Genomic DNA, 15,246 nt, shown 5'->3' with positions numbered 1-15,246 from the left:
CTTGCTAAATAGAAGCCCTGATCGTTAATCGGCCCAAGCCAGATCAGGCCAGTCTATGGCTGGGTGTCACTAACTAGCTATCCAGTTCAGTCTCAACGGTCACACCCAGTGGTTACCTGTCGAAACCATGTACAAATAAAAACAATTTTAACAATCTTCTCCAATTTACTTCGTGTAATTCTATTCTTTTTTCTTTTCTTTTTTTTAAAGCTTAACAGACTTACTAAATTTTGTTGGGTTTCAGTTTGATTCTTCTTAATTTGAAACAAAGTGAGCTTAATTTTTAATTATTAAAGTCAAACTTAAATTTGTCTCTTGAGTCGAGTTAAAATTTTGATAGAATCGAGCAAGTCAGATAAGATGGTTCCCTTTTAAAAATTTGCTGATTCAACCCAAGATCTAATCGATAATTGAGGCAGCTCGATCCTAGACACAATAGAGCCTTGCTGGCTGGTTCTATCATGTGCTTTAATGTAAAATAAAGCAATCATATTGCCAACTTATTATAATACAATGATCAAGACAATTTTATTATTCACATCTTAAAATTACAGGTTAATGTAGTTAATATAATCTAAATTGAACCCTTACAAGTTAAGAGATTAAAATTTTACGGCTCGTGCAATTAATTATATGTATTTATTTCGATCATATAAATTGATAATTTACTTTATCTATTTAACAGTTCGACTTAATTGGTCTATAAGAGACATTCAATTCCTTTTTTCTTAATTGAATAATAGTGCTAGTGATTTATTTTGCATGCAATAGTAACGAAGTAATGTTAGAAAGAGAGATTCATAATATGGAAACAATTCGATTCGAGATTAAAAATTAAAAATATATCTTGCAACAAGTTTATTGATATTTTAAGAGTAGAATTTAGGTGAAATGTTTCGGACTCGATGCATAAAATTTTTTTGGCACGATTCAAATTTATTTGGACAGAAAATTCTTGATCATCTTTGTGTAAGTTTGGTTGGTTGTACTGTAACCTCCATCTATCAGAAGATTGATTCCACTCACAAACTTGGATTCATCGCTGCTCAAATACAGTGCCGCCTCCGCCACATCCTCCACCGTCGGCACCATCCCTTTTAAATTCGACGAAGCAGAGAGTATCTCTTCCGCAATACTCTTATCCACTCCCAGTGCTTTAGTCATCAGTGGTGTCGCAATTGCACCTGGTGATACGCAATTCACTCGTATCCCATACTGCCCTAATTCCACACACAAATTTTTCATCAACCCCACCACTGCATGTTTCGACACTTCATAGGAATGAGGGGATTCGCCTGCAACAACGGAAGCATTGCTCGAAGTGAAGAGAATTACTCCGGTTTTTGCTGGAATCATGGCTCTGGCTGCATGTTTGGACCCTAGATATGCACCAAAAACATTTACATCGAAAACCCTTTTGAAGTTTTCATTGTCTGAATCGACGATACTGGAATCTAGGTTTCCAAGGATACCGGCATTGTTGAACATGATGTCTAGTTTTCCATGTTTGCGCATTGTGAAGTAAACAACGTTTTTGACATCGTTTTCACTTGTGACATCACAATGGACATATGAAAAGTTTTCTGGGGATCCGAGCTCTTCACAAATTGACATACCTATTCAAAACATAATTTAAATAAATTATTTTGTCTCTCTTATAATGGTCTAAATTTTTAGCAGACCTTTATCATCTTGGACGTCAGCAATCACAACTTTCGCGCCATGTCGGGCAAAAGTTCTTGCGGTGCTTTCACCGAACCCGCTTGCTCCACCTGTAATAATGGCAACTTTGCCTTCTAACCTGCATTTATAATATTATCATCAGTGTATGAAAAAATTGTAGGCACTAAGAAGCAAAATATTGGACCACATATATATATATATATATAGACACACACAGAGACCTTTTAGTGGTCGAAGATACACTGGAGAAACCCTCCATTTCTGAAAAAAATATGGAAACTGAGAGACTACACAGATGGGTTTTTTGAAAATTGTGGAAGGCAATTTATAGATTGCATGAAAGCATGGTGGATGTACCTAACATTAATTCTAGTTATTGAAGCTAACGCACGAGCTAAAGACTAGAGCCAAGCCAAGCCCTCTGCATGTCTTATTAATTAGTTAGTTAATTTGTTGGACCACAGTGTATTAAAAATTTGTAGGCACTAAGAAGCAAAATATTGGACTTCCATTTCTAATTTAATTAAGATATCTCTCTCTCTCTTTCTCTCTCTCGTGTGTGTGCGTATATATATATATATAGACACACAGAGAGACACCTTTTAGTGGTCGAAGATACAGTGGAGAAACCCTTCATTTCTGAGAAAATTATGGAAACTGAGAGACTGCACAAATGGGTTTTTTGAAAATTGTGGAAGGCAATTTATAGATTGCATAAAAGCATGGTGGATGTACCAAACATTAATCCTAGTTATTGAAGCTAACACACGAGCTAAAGACTGGAGCCAAGCCAAGTGTTGTTAATTAGTTAGTTAATTTGTTGGGCCAATAAGCTGTAAAATTAGTTAGTTTGTTGATGCATTGCCAGCTGGCTTAACTAATTCTGTTATGCCTATAAAATTACTGCATATTGGGCTTTCTATTTACAATTTATCCAATTGAAATTCCGCCAAAATTCTATGCATTTAAGGTATTTGACTTTGTTACACATATAAGCATCTGCTTCTTCTTCTTCTTATTCTTTTTTTTTTATCCGTAAATAAATTTGTATTGATTCAAAATTGGTTACAATTACTCCGAGCATACAAAGTAAAACATTACAAAGATCCAATGATCCAAACCAAGTGACGAAATATAATTCGAAGTATTACAAACTTGGCTAATATGTTAAAATTCCCCTTAGTCAGTAGCCATTAACTTTCAAACAAGCAGGCTGCTGGAAATCAATCCACGTATCGGGACGAGACATGTGCTGCCATGAACCCCTGACTGGATTCAAACATGACTGCAAAGTGGACAGGTAGGCTGCTTGAATGCAACGTCATTTTCAGGACATATGCTTCAATGAAACGTCATTTTCTAAGTGCCTAATTCAGGCAGCTTAATTAGAAATCTGTAGGGACCAATGCTAAATGCAAATCTTAAATGGCAGAAAAAGGCAGCTGGACGGCAAGCTGCTTCCTGGCAAAGATCTGTTGCACCTGGGAATGAATTACTGCCTAACCGGGCTAGAGTTTAAATTTTGGTCAAAAAGTTCAAAATTTTTTGAATTTTATGCCAAAAAAAGGAAACAAATAACTGGAAAAACAGTTTGTTCGTAAATGATAAGTGCAATTTGTGTATTTATTTATACCACATTATTAAACTTTCAAGTTGTCAATTTATTAATTTTTATCTAACTTAGGTTAACTTTCATTGTGTTTTTAGTGATGGACTAGTTTGAAACATTTGGAAAAGGACGATGGATTAATTGGTCATTCAATGAGAAGTTTAGAGATCAAATTTCATACTTTGAAAGTTGAGGACTTGGAGAAAAATAATATAATAATTGGGCCTCAATTGGACCTTGAATTGGAAGCAAATTGTATAAGTGGTTGGACTTTTAATTGGACTCCAACTCAAAGTGCCCTTGGGGATTTGATTTTATAGACATTAAAAAAGGGCAATTGAGGAATTGGAGAGAATTCTTTGCAGAGTAAAACATTGGGCTGAGTGCAAATTGGAAGAGAATTGGAGTTCTTTTGTTAATCAAATGGGGGCTGATTCTATATATTGACACATACAGAAGCCAGCAGCTTGGAGAGTGGAATTAAAAGAGACATGTGGAAATTACAAAAGTCCAGGCATTTAAAGATCCCAATGAATAAATTAGGTGGGAAGGTTTTTTTCATTCAGATTCAGATATTAATTTAAATATTAATATTAATACTAAATATTTCATCCCCAATTTATCCCTAAATTCAATTTTACAGCATCTTCTCTCGCCACTCTCTCTAATTAACCCACATCTCCGGTGTCACCGTCCACTGCTGGAGACCAAGCCTGTCGAACTCACATCAACGATCGTTGTCGGAGACAATGCCATACCACCACCCACTGCTCACTCAGGCTGAAGTGCAACAGCTGAGTCTTACGACGATTGGAAATTTCACCAATGATTCATGGCATTTGCCTGGGATGTGAGAGTCAATTCTTCTCTGCTCAATTTTTGCTGGTCGACGCTGCTGCGAATGGCAGCATCGCGATGGTATGGTGTTGTAAGTATGGTGTGGATCTGGTGGCAGTATGGTGTGGTGCAAGCGGTGGCTATAGTGGTCAGTACTTTTTTTTGTTAGTGTTTGTTGGTGGTATGAGTGGTGACTCTTAGTTCAGCAGCCGCGATGTTTACGGTAGCTACAGCAGTATTGTGTTGTTCTGCAGTGGTATGTTCTTCAGTGGGAATGTGATGTTTGTGATGTAGTATTGTTCGTATGTTGAAGAGGGATAGGTAGCTCCTGGTGGCCGGCTTGGCTTGCTGCAGTGGTAGTTTTCATGTGGTGGTGGTGTTTTTGGTGGTGGTTGTGATGGGGGTGGGTAGTGTTTGTGACCAAGTATTGTGGTTGAATGGGATTGGGATAGGAACGGTGGTGTAGTGGTGTGGTGCAAGCAACGATTGACTAGTGGTGACTTATGATCAAGATTGGTGCTGAATCGGGATCGTTGGTAGGGGTATTTGGAATTTGTGACCAACTATTTTACTGATTTGCGACCAAAAATTAGGTGTGTATGACTAAAAAATAATTTGTGACCTATTTGACACATAGATAAAATGTAGCCAATAATTTGAATGATCTGTGACCTCAAAATAATTTGTAATCTACAAATTTTTTGATTTGTGACCACGAAATAATCTATGACTAATTGATTTGACGATATGTGATCAGCAAATAAATATGTGACTAATAATTATGAATCTGTGACCATTAATCACTTAACTGTGATTTTATTATCTTTATTTAATAAATATTTTTAATTAATTAAAAATATATGTGAATTTTGAATTTTCATACTATTTACCTGATTCACTGCAAAGAATTCACCTGCAATTTGATTTTTTTCCCAAGAAACATTGCAGCTGACTTGGACTCTAACAAACAAATAAAAGTGGGCTGTTGGTTATAATATATATGAAAAAAAAAGGAGGTGGAGAGAGGAAAAAAAAGGACCGCTGACTGGAAAGAAAAAGAGGGCTGCCAATTGGTTGAAATTATACATACAATTAGGTGAATTGCCGGTTGCTTGGAATATATTATACGTGCATCAATAGGTGGCTGGTGGGGGACTTAAAAATTGGAGTTTTTGGAAGAAAAAGGAGGCGGCTGGAATTCATTGAAGAGGTTGCCTTGGAGAATTTATTTTATATACAAAGAATTAGTAGCAGCAAGCGCAAAGTTTAACACGGCACTCGGCCAAAGTGAAAAAAAAAAATGCATACACGCTCGGCCTTTGCAAATTAGTCACGTTCTATCAATCTTCAGTGATATCCTTCCTCTTTTATATGTTTAATTTCAACATTATGATAGGCTAAATCTTTTCATATATTGGATGGAAGATAAAATTGTTTAATTATTAGTTTTAATTCGAGACCTGTGTTTTTATCTTAATTCTTGTGTTATGATTCCATTAATATGCCTATTTATATTGTTTTAATATTTGCGCACCATTAGGACAATAAGTCGCTTATTTGTAGTGTTGGAAAACTCAAGGTAGGTAGAACACTGTTATTGTGACATACTCGCAATAAATGTTAGGAATAATATTTGTGATGTGTGCAAGAATATGCGATAATCCTAAATATCAATGCATATTTGCCATATGAATTCGAACTAGGAATATAATCGTCTCGTGGTAATCATAAGTTTATTATATCTTGGGAAAGAATAATAAATAAAAATGGAATTATTGATCATCGCAATTGCATAAATTAAGATAATTAATACTGGTTGAGAATTAAAAGTAAGAATCGATCAATGGCATCAGAAATCCAATACATTCATATATTTGATTTTTAAACCAACTTTCATTGTTTTCGTAAGTTTTAGTTATAAAAATTAGTTAGCTATTCATTCGATTGTTATTTGGTTACAAACGAATTTAAATATATAAAATATACTAGAATTAATCATTATTCCCTGTGGGACGATAACTCTCTCATCAAGATTATTACTTGTACAACGAACCCGTACGCTTGCGGGATTTTGACGAACAAGTTTTTGGTGCCGTTACCAGGGAATAACGGTGTTAATTTTAGTATTAGTTATTTTAGATTCATTTTTATTATTTATTTATTTATTTTATTTTTTAGTTATTGTTTTTAGGTTACTATTACACTGCTTAATCCTCTTGTGTCTTGACTCTTTTAAGGCGACCTTGGTTTATGCAAAATTTTGACGAGCCAGATCTCGTTCCGATAGATCACAAAATCGAAAGGACATTTAGATCTTTAGGTTTGAAGAGGAAACAAGCTATCTCAAACCATTATAGATGCTGGCAAGGACAGGATTAGATCAATGAATAGGAATAGATGAATTCTAAGCTGAATTGAGTTACGTTCTTCTACCCGAGGAAATTCGACTAGTGAAATGCCCCTTTTTTGATCTGGGGGAAGTTCTCACTCCTTCACCTCGTAAACTCAGTAGTCTACAACTATCCTCGCTTTTGTTCTATTATAAATAAATAAGCACTTTGATGGAGATTTGTAGCATCATTCAAGTAAATACAGATTGAGATCGTGCTTGTGTTTAATCTTTCACGATTCAAAAAAGAATCATTTATTGGATTGGTTTCTCAATAGTGTTCGGTCAGAATCCCTTTTTGACTCTGCACCATTGATTCCACTATTATTAGAAAGGAATAATGGAATAATTCCTTCATATTTATAGAGATAGGGGACAGAATTATCAGAAAATTATCATACTTCCATTTTGCATTGAATAGAAATTTCGTTTTGATAGAGCACGACCCATCTTCCATCCAGACTTCTTCCACTACCTGTAAGAAAGTGGGGTGATCCGCCAAAAAGTGAAAATACAGAAGAGTTCAACGTCAACCAAGGAGAATGGTCAATAATAAGAATCAACCGCAGAATCAGGTTTAGCTTCAAGAGCAAATACCACAGCTAAATCAACAGAGAGCTATCCAGAACGAAGCTCCTGTTTTAGTTGGAGATTAATTCCTGCACCAATGCAACCTGTCGTGGTATATCCTTCCTTTGGACTGCCTAGTTTCCACTTCAGACCAGATGTCATCAATCTGTTTCAAAATCACCAAGATATCAGGTACTTTGGAAAAGCCATGGAGAATCCTTATAAACACATCTTCACTTTTCTCATGTTATGTGAGGTAATCAGTCACGAAGGGATATCAACAGATGCATTCCGTGAGATTATTCCCTCATACCTTGAAGGAAGCTGTTAGAGAATGATTTCTTTGTTTACCACCAGGGAGGATTTAATCATGGAACGATATGATTAAAAATTCACGATGAAATTCCTTCCACCTTCTCGAGTTCATCAAATTAGGAATGACGTCCATACCTTCAAGCAGAAAGATTTAGAGAGTTATCTTGAGGCATGGAAGAAGTTCAAGAATTTTTTCAGAAAATGCCCCAGCCTTGACATTCCCAAGCAGGCTCAGCAGTATCTTTTCTACTACGATCTAAAATAAGAGTTCAAAAATATGATAGATGCTTTAGCAGGAGGATCGGTAATGAAACTTGATGTAAATGAGGCATATGACCTATATGAAAAAATAGCTAAAAATCAATCGATGTGGCCAATTAATAAAGCTTCAAGAAAAATAGCGGGGTCACACAACGTGGATGCAGTAACAGCAATGGCCACGCAAATGGAAGTTCTTACAATGAAAATGGACAATCTATCTAAGTCAGTTAACATGGTACACCAATTGTCACCTGTTTGCAAAGGTTGTGGAGCGGATCATGCTACTACACGCTGTCTTTTAGCTTCTACACATGTTAATCAGCTTGAGGAAGTGACCTAAATAAAAAATTTTCAGAGACAGCAAAATAATCCCTACTCCAACACATAATTCGGGGTGGATGAACCATCCAAAATTTTCATGGTCTAATAATCAGGGACAAGAATAGGGATGTAACAATTAGAATAAACTACCAGGGTTCCAATAGCAACAACAGCAAGGGAGAAAGCCATCGTTGGAAGATTTGGTAGCTCAATACATTAACAAACTTTCAGAACCAACAAGTCTCGATCAAGAGTTTTGAACAATAGGTGGGAAAAATTGCAGCCGCACTATCAAGTAGAGATCAAGGGACGTTATCTAGTAATATAGAGACAAATCCTCAGGAGCAAGTATTGGCAGTTGAAGCTGTGAATTATACAATTATCGAGACACCATCAATCAAGCCTGCTATACCTGTTCGAGCTTATATGCCACCTATTTCATTCCCTCAAAGGCTTCAAAGATAACCTAAAAATGAATAAGTCCAGGCTATCACAACAAGAAGCAGAGTTCGACTGCCAGAAATTATAGTGAAGAAGAAGGGGATTGAGGAGAATCAAGTACCTACCTTGGGAGAAGAACGAGTAGGTCAGTCTGAAAAATCATCAATGTTAATCAAGAAGAACAGTCAGACAATTCACAAGTCAAGGCAACTGTTTTTGGCAATAAACACACACCTTTAGTTCTATTCTCTCAAAGGTTGCAGAACAATAAACTGGATAAACAGTTCAAGAATTTCTTGAACACCCTCGAACAACTTCACATCAACATTCCTTTTATTGACGCTATTCTATAAATTCCAAATTATGGTAAGTTTTTGAAGGAGATGTTAACTAAGAAGAGAAAGCTGCCCGAGAATGAAACAATAGCACTATCTGAAAAGTGCAGAGCGATCATCCAGCACATGATCCTTCCCAAACTTAAAGATCCAGAGAGTTCTACTCTACCTTGTTCCATAGGAAATTTAAATGATATAAATTGTTTAATTGATTCAGGAGCGAGTATTAATTTAATTTCCTTACCTCTTTACAAGAAATTGGGATTAGGAGATCCTAAAGCGGCATCTATTATCCTTCAGCTGGCAGACCGATCACTGAAACACCCCTACGAAATAGTCAAAGACATGCTTATCAAGGCAGAAGAGTTTATTTTTTCAGCTGACTTCATCATCTTCAACATAGAAGAGGCATATCAGATGCCAATAATCTTAGGAAGACCATTTTTGTCTACAAGTCGAGCCTTGCTGGATTTTGATACTAATGAGATAGTCTTGAGGGTAGAAGACAAGTAGTAGAGCTTCACCATGGAGAATCTAATCAAGCAACCATCCTACTTTGAGGATTACCAACAAGTTGATCATTGGGAGAGCTACAAAGGCAAGCCAAATGAAGGTGGAATTATTGGTAAGGACAGTGATGGAAACTTTATTTTTTGGAGAATGAAAGATGAAATAAGGAAATTCCTAAATAAATTGTAAAATAAACTAAACTATCTTATAAATTGAAAATAGAACAAATAAAAGGGAAGAAAGCTTGGTTGCCTCCCAAGAAGAGCTCATTTAATGTTATCAGCTTGACTTTTGGCAAATGATCATGGGCATCTAACGAAGGCTTTGTATGTCTTGCTCATTTTTCTTCTCTTGTCTTTGCTCCACTCTTCGTTATTTTCCTAAACCTCGACATTGTCCTTTTCAATGAACATGATTTTTCCATGCCATCCAATTCAAACTCAACAATGTGGACTTCAACTTCCTCATTGGATTTAATCACAAAATCAATTAGGGTTGGATTGGGCCAAGAAAAAAGTCCAAAAAAATTTAAAATTCATTTTCTCTTCGGTGATGCCGCAACGCCCAAGACGATCGCTGAGGTGCCGTGATTAGGGATGTCAACGAGTCGAGCCGGCTCGCGAGCCAAAATTTTTGGCTCGGGCTCGGCTCGAGGTTTTCTAAGGTGGGCTTTTTTTTTGCCCGAGCCGGGCCGAGCAAAAGCTCGGTTGGAAAATTAAGACTCGATCCGAGCTTTCGGCTCAGGCTTTATCGATGAGCTTTCGGCTCGGGCTTTACCGAGCCGAGCCGGGCCGAGCTCGATTTCTGAATTTTTTTTCCTATGCCTCTTTCTGCCTGTTTGGCAGCTTATTTTAGCTGCCTATTGGCAACAAATCTGATGCCAGTAGGTAGCAAGTTAGCTGCCTTGGCAGCTACGAAGCTGCTAGTTAAGGAAGTTTAGCTGCCTATTTAGCAGCAATTTTAGCTGCCAACAGGTAGTAGATTTCCCCTTTTTTTATTACGGCCCAGCCCGACTCGAGCCAGCTCTCAAAAATGAGACTTGGCCCGAGCTTTGGCTCGATGCCTCCGAGCCTCGAGTCGAGCCGGCTCGAGGTTTTTTAGAGTTGAGCTACGAGCGGCCTGAGCCGACGAACCGGATTGGCATTTTTATTGTATGTTTGTGTGGGTTAGACAGTTTGGCTGACAGTGATGATTAAATTTGAAATTTGGTATTGATTTATGAACTGTGGATAAGGAGCATGCTAGATTAATTGAAACTTAAACTTGCAAAACTTGATATTATATGTGCACTAGAACTGAGTTTGACATTATGATGAAATAAGTTGATTCATGCACTTGATAGACTGAATTAGTTGGACATAGATGCTTTATCCAAATCATACTAATTATTTATATTCCGACCAAATTTAGTACAATCTGGGGAGATCGTACTGTTGTAGGAAGATACGGATGTGAATGTGGATTCATTATATGAAAATTTTTGTGTGGATTGTCCAAGATTAATAGGATAAAATTGGGTGAAAGTCTTAAATTGAAGGTCGATTTGCTTGAATAGGTATGTGATAAGGGACATTGCACTGATAAAGGCATATATTTTGAAATTTAAAACTTCTCTTTAAAGTCTTTATGACTCGAGTAATTAAGCTTGCAAGGGTATCCTAAAATCTGGTGCCCTAAAGTCATCTGACTTGGGAGTTATCGACCTAAAGTTCGCTACAAGGGTCATTTAAAATGTAATCAGAGATGAAGTTGCCCTTAAAAAAATTGTTCTCTTCGAAGCCTTTTTTACTCAGGTTATTAAGCCTGTAAGGGTATTTGAAAACCCGGTACCCTAAAGTCGCCTAACTTGGAAGTCATTAACCTAAAACCTGCTACATGGGTCATCTATAAAGCTTAATGGAGAGTGCAAAAAAAAAAGGTACTAAATGTCTTGTAACTCCCAACACTTGTTCGAAGAAATTTGACTTTTGATAAAGGATAATTAGCCTAATTGAATTTTGGCGATCGAAGCTGTTGGAAATTTACTTAAACATGCGTACCGAAAATAAAAACAATTCCAACTCCCACCATGATTCATCTTTGTATTTAGATAGGAACTATGATAAAAGTTATGCCTTTTCTTGAATTTACAAACTCTTTGCGTTATCTTTATTCCAGCAACTTGAATCTACCTCCCACAGCTGTTCAATTGTCTAGCCTCCAATGAATTCCACACAGAGAACTGACTGTAGTCACTAAGGTTTTCTCCTCTTGTGTTAACAAGAATTAAAAAAATTATATGGATCTAAAACCCTAGTCATTTATTTATATAAGCCCAAACGGGCTCGACCTGGTCCGGTCCAATATTTAATTAATCCATTTAATTAAATCCGGTCCGTGAATTAATTAATCCAATTAATTAATTCGGGGCTATAAATAACCAATCCAATTAATTAATTTATCCAACGATTGTTAAATTAATTAATTGACCTATTACAATCTTCTAATTCTCTTTTGTGTGCGACCCATCAGGTTCCCGATCACGATGCCCAACGACGTGAAATATTGTTTTGATCTAATCAAAAACTGATACATTAAAGCACCCTTTTAATTTATCACCAATTCACACTTGCCGTCCCAAATTGGCATCTAATAATGTATCAAGGCAACACATGTGACGAGAAATGTCACGTGGTATGACAAAACCAAACATGTTCGTTTACCATGAAACTTTAATCCCTTCGTTAATATGATCCGATTAATTACGATTTATAGAAGTGTGTTAATGATCATGTCTTTCATTCTACTATTAAGTCAATATGAGTCGAAAACTCATTTTCGACTTATGTGTATACCTTGGCCAAGGCTTTCGTTATTGACTTAATTGAACGAAATACAGATCACAATTTCTTACTATTTAAGAGTGACTAATTCTCTATTGGTCATTCACAACCTTCATATGGTTTTTGACATACCCGAACGATGTCGTATTAGCGGCCCTTGGTAGAGCAACATCCAATATCGTCAAAGTATGACTGTCCTCATACAAGGCACTATGATAACCTCAAGTCATAGGACCAATTCCACTACCGAACGTTAGAGATTAATCGCTGACACTCAGATAGTTATCCATGTGGAATCTCTTAGTGGGTTTCCAATGTTTTGTTCTATAACAAAATATCCACGTATTCATTTAAGTGTCACCACACTTTAACTTGTGAGATCAGCTACTTACTTCACATGTAGGAAATGCCACACGTGATGGTTTATCTGTAATAACGATATCAGTATCTCGTTATTACTTACGACCACGGATTATTCAAGATCCAATCATACGTAATTTGTATCTCACAATCACAACTCATTGTGATTAACAAATCACTTAAACTTGAATTTTCGGACTCTATTATTTAATAATATTTATCAGAAAATTAATTAAATAAATAATAGATCTTGCCAAAATTAAATACATTAAACATATTAAAAGTGTTTACAACCTAAATCGATTGGATCTAGGCATAACACTTATAGAAGCATTCAAATAATTTGAGAATCCTTGTTCATTAATGTGCTGACTTGCAACTAGTGACGTCCACTTGAATTAGAGAGGTAAGGATAGTGATAAAAATTCAATCTTAGATCACACACTGAGAAAAGAGTGAAAAAAAATAAGTTTTGGGGTATATGAATCTTAAAAGAGATGAAAGAATATATTTGACCATAAAGGGTCGAGAATTGGAACAACTTGTGAATTCATTAATGTCAACTTAGTTCTTCACACTAACACTCAGTTTTACATTGGAAAATTGGATATTGGTTTGCTATTCTGACTTTGAAGCAGTGTGTAGATTTAATACGATGATTTCAAATCCCGAGGTAAAAAGCTAGACCATCTCACCAAATATTTTCTCATGCTTATATGTTTGTTGTTATTTAAGTTATAGTTTTGTTCGAGGACGAACAAAGGTTTAAGTTTGGAGGTATTTGATTAGTGCAATTTGTACATTTATTTAAGTAATCAATTTATTAATTTTTATCTAACTTATGCTAGGCTAAATCTTTTCATGTATTGGATGAAAGACAAAATTGTTTAATTATTAGTTTTAATTGGAGATATGTATTTTTATCTTAATTCTTGTGTTGTGATTCCATTAATATGGCTATTTATATTGTTTTAATGTTTGCGTGCCATTAGGACAACAACAAGTTGCTTATTCATATCATTGGAAAACTCACGGTATGTAGAACACTATTACTGGGACACACGGACGATAAATGTTAGGAATAATATTTGTGGCATGTGCGATCATATGTGATGATCCTAAATGTCAATGCATGTTTGCTAATGAATTCGGATTAGGAATAGAATCGTCTCGTGGTAATCATAGGTTTATTATATTTTGGGAAAGAATAATAAATAAAAATGAAATTATCGATCGTCACAATTGCATGAATTAATATAATTATTATTTGTTGAGAATTAGAACTAAGAATTAATTAGTGGCGTCAGAAATCCAATATGTTCACATATTTGATTTTTAAACCAACTTTCGTTGTTTTCGTAAGTTTTAGTTATAAAAATTAGTTAGCTAATCATTCGATCATTATTTGATTACAAACACAAATTTAAATATATCAAATATACTAAAATTGATCATTATTCCCCGTAAGACGATAACTCTCTTATCACGATTATTATTTGTACAACGAACCCGTAAGTTTGTGGGATTTTGACGAACGGTAAACAATTGATTGATTGACCAGAAACATTAATTTTCAATTGGGAAACAAATTGGAGGAACGTTCCCCAGAATGAAAGCCGAGTCTATGAGCTAGAACTTGAAACTCAAAGAGTTCTCAACTCGAATCTTTAAGAGGACATAAAAATCACATCTGAACGGTTTCAACAAACCAAGAGTTAATCTATAACTCAAGGAAGCATAAAAGATTTACGTACAAAACTGTTGGAAAGATTTGAAGATGAAAGCAAGTTTTGTGATTAGACCAGGGACAAGGAACAATCTGAAGCAAAAAGAATAACCTTCTAACAACCTGCACAACGAACTTGGGAAGTTTTCTTGGTCTGGTCGAAATCTAAGGATTGAAGCATAGAGCTGTTGCCAAGATTTGAAGATGAAAAACAGGTTTCGAATTTATATTTGAGACGGTACAATTTGGAACAAAGAGAATAAAATTACCAACAAACTTTAACATCAAACCTGGGCATTCCTTGGACTGATTGAACCTCCAAGAAATGAAATAGACTTCAAAACAACCACCAAACTGGGTGTCAAAACATCTTGAATAAGGTAAAACTATACCAACAATATGCTGGCCGGAAGTGCTATTGAAGTTTAGAAAAGTTGGCAGCTTTGAAACTTCATTAAACAAAATACCCAATCCCGGACGGTCTTCAAAACTTCAAAGAATCTTTAAAGAAGGAAAAGCTCCAAGAATCTGGGCAAAACTTTGCAGAAAACTGCATAATCCATGCAAATAACTTGCTGATGATATCAAGCCTTCAAGCGAGACGAAGGCACTTGAAAATTCAAACTGGACGAAAATGAGACTCCAAGTACGATAGCACCAATTTCTTAAGATTACTGCTTATTTCTTTTATGTAAACTGAAGATAATCGACCTAATTTAGAATGAAAATAGATGACGTGGTTGTGAAATTTGTTTTGGCTCTCAAAACCCACCATCAAAGTTAAGCTGGCCTACAGGGATTCCAGATTTGATATCTCACATCTTTTAATTGAACGATAAATTACTGTTACCAACAGGAAATAATATCTGAGCAGTACTTTTCCATTTTTCATTCATATTATTTCTAGACATTTTCAAGCACTTGTTGAGCAGTCAACTTGATTTTGGACTAAATAATATGAGCTTAACGATTTTGCCCATATGCCCAAATTAATTAAAAGCCCAACATGCTTAACATTTCTAGAAATATTATCTAGAAAAATCTATATAAATATCTACTAAAAAAAT

At 35.7% G+C, this 15,246-nt stretch overlaps 2 protein-coding genes across 4 annotated transcripts in view; both read right to left on the bottom strand.

Moving 5' to 3' along the window:
• Positions 1-15,246, bottom strand: part of LOC111366271 (TLD domain-containing protein 1) — a 91,715-nt gene that overhangs the window by 64,188 nt on the left and 12,281 nt on the right. The window lies entirely within an intron of this gene.
• Positions 828-2,339, bottom strand: LOC111366273 (secoisolariciresinol dehydrogenase-like). 2 transcript variants are annotated; one of them, XM_022987004.1, is made up of 3 exons: positions 2,283-2,339; positions 1,683-1,801; positions 828-1,616 (listed from the first exon to the last, which is right to left on the bottom strand). In XM_022987004.1, exons 1-3 carry the CDS (start codon positions 2,318-2,320, stop codon positions 937-939), a joined length of 837 nt encoding a protein of 278 aa, XP_022842772.1. In that variant the 5' UTR covers positions 2,321-2,339; the 3' UTR covers positions 828-936. The 2 variants fall into 2 exon arrangements, with proteins under 2 accessions (XP_022842772.1, XP_022842771.1); XM_022987003.1 differs by lacking the exon at positions 2,283-2,339 and adding an exon at positions 1,905-1,998.

Source organism: Olea europaea, chromosome 17 (genome assembly GCF_002742605.1).
Source record: "Olea europaea var. sylvestris chromosome 17, O_europaea_v1, whole genome shotgun sequence".
NCBI lineage: Eukaryota > Viridiplantae > Streptophyta > Magnoliopsida > Lamiales > Oleaceae > Olea > Olea europaea.
The sequence above is the reverse complement of the archived record's forward strand: the minus strand, read 5'-3'. Positions and strand labels throughout refer to the sequence as shown.

Coding starts and splice junctions, on each gene's coding strand:
- LOC111366273 (XM_022987004.1), bottom strand. CDS start 2,320: ATGAAGGGTTTCTCCACTGTATCTTCGACCACTAAAAG. Junction 1,802..2,282: donor GTATCTTCGACCACTAAAAG/GTGTCTCTCTGT, acceptor TTATAAATGCAG/GTTAGAAGGCAAAGTTGCCA. Junction 1,617..1,682: donor TGACGTCCAAGATGATAAAG/GTCTGCTAAAAA, acceptor TGTTTTGAATAG/GTATGTCAATTTGTGAAGAG.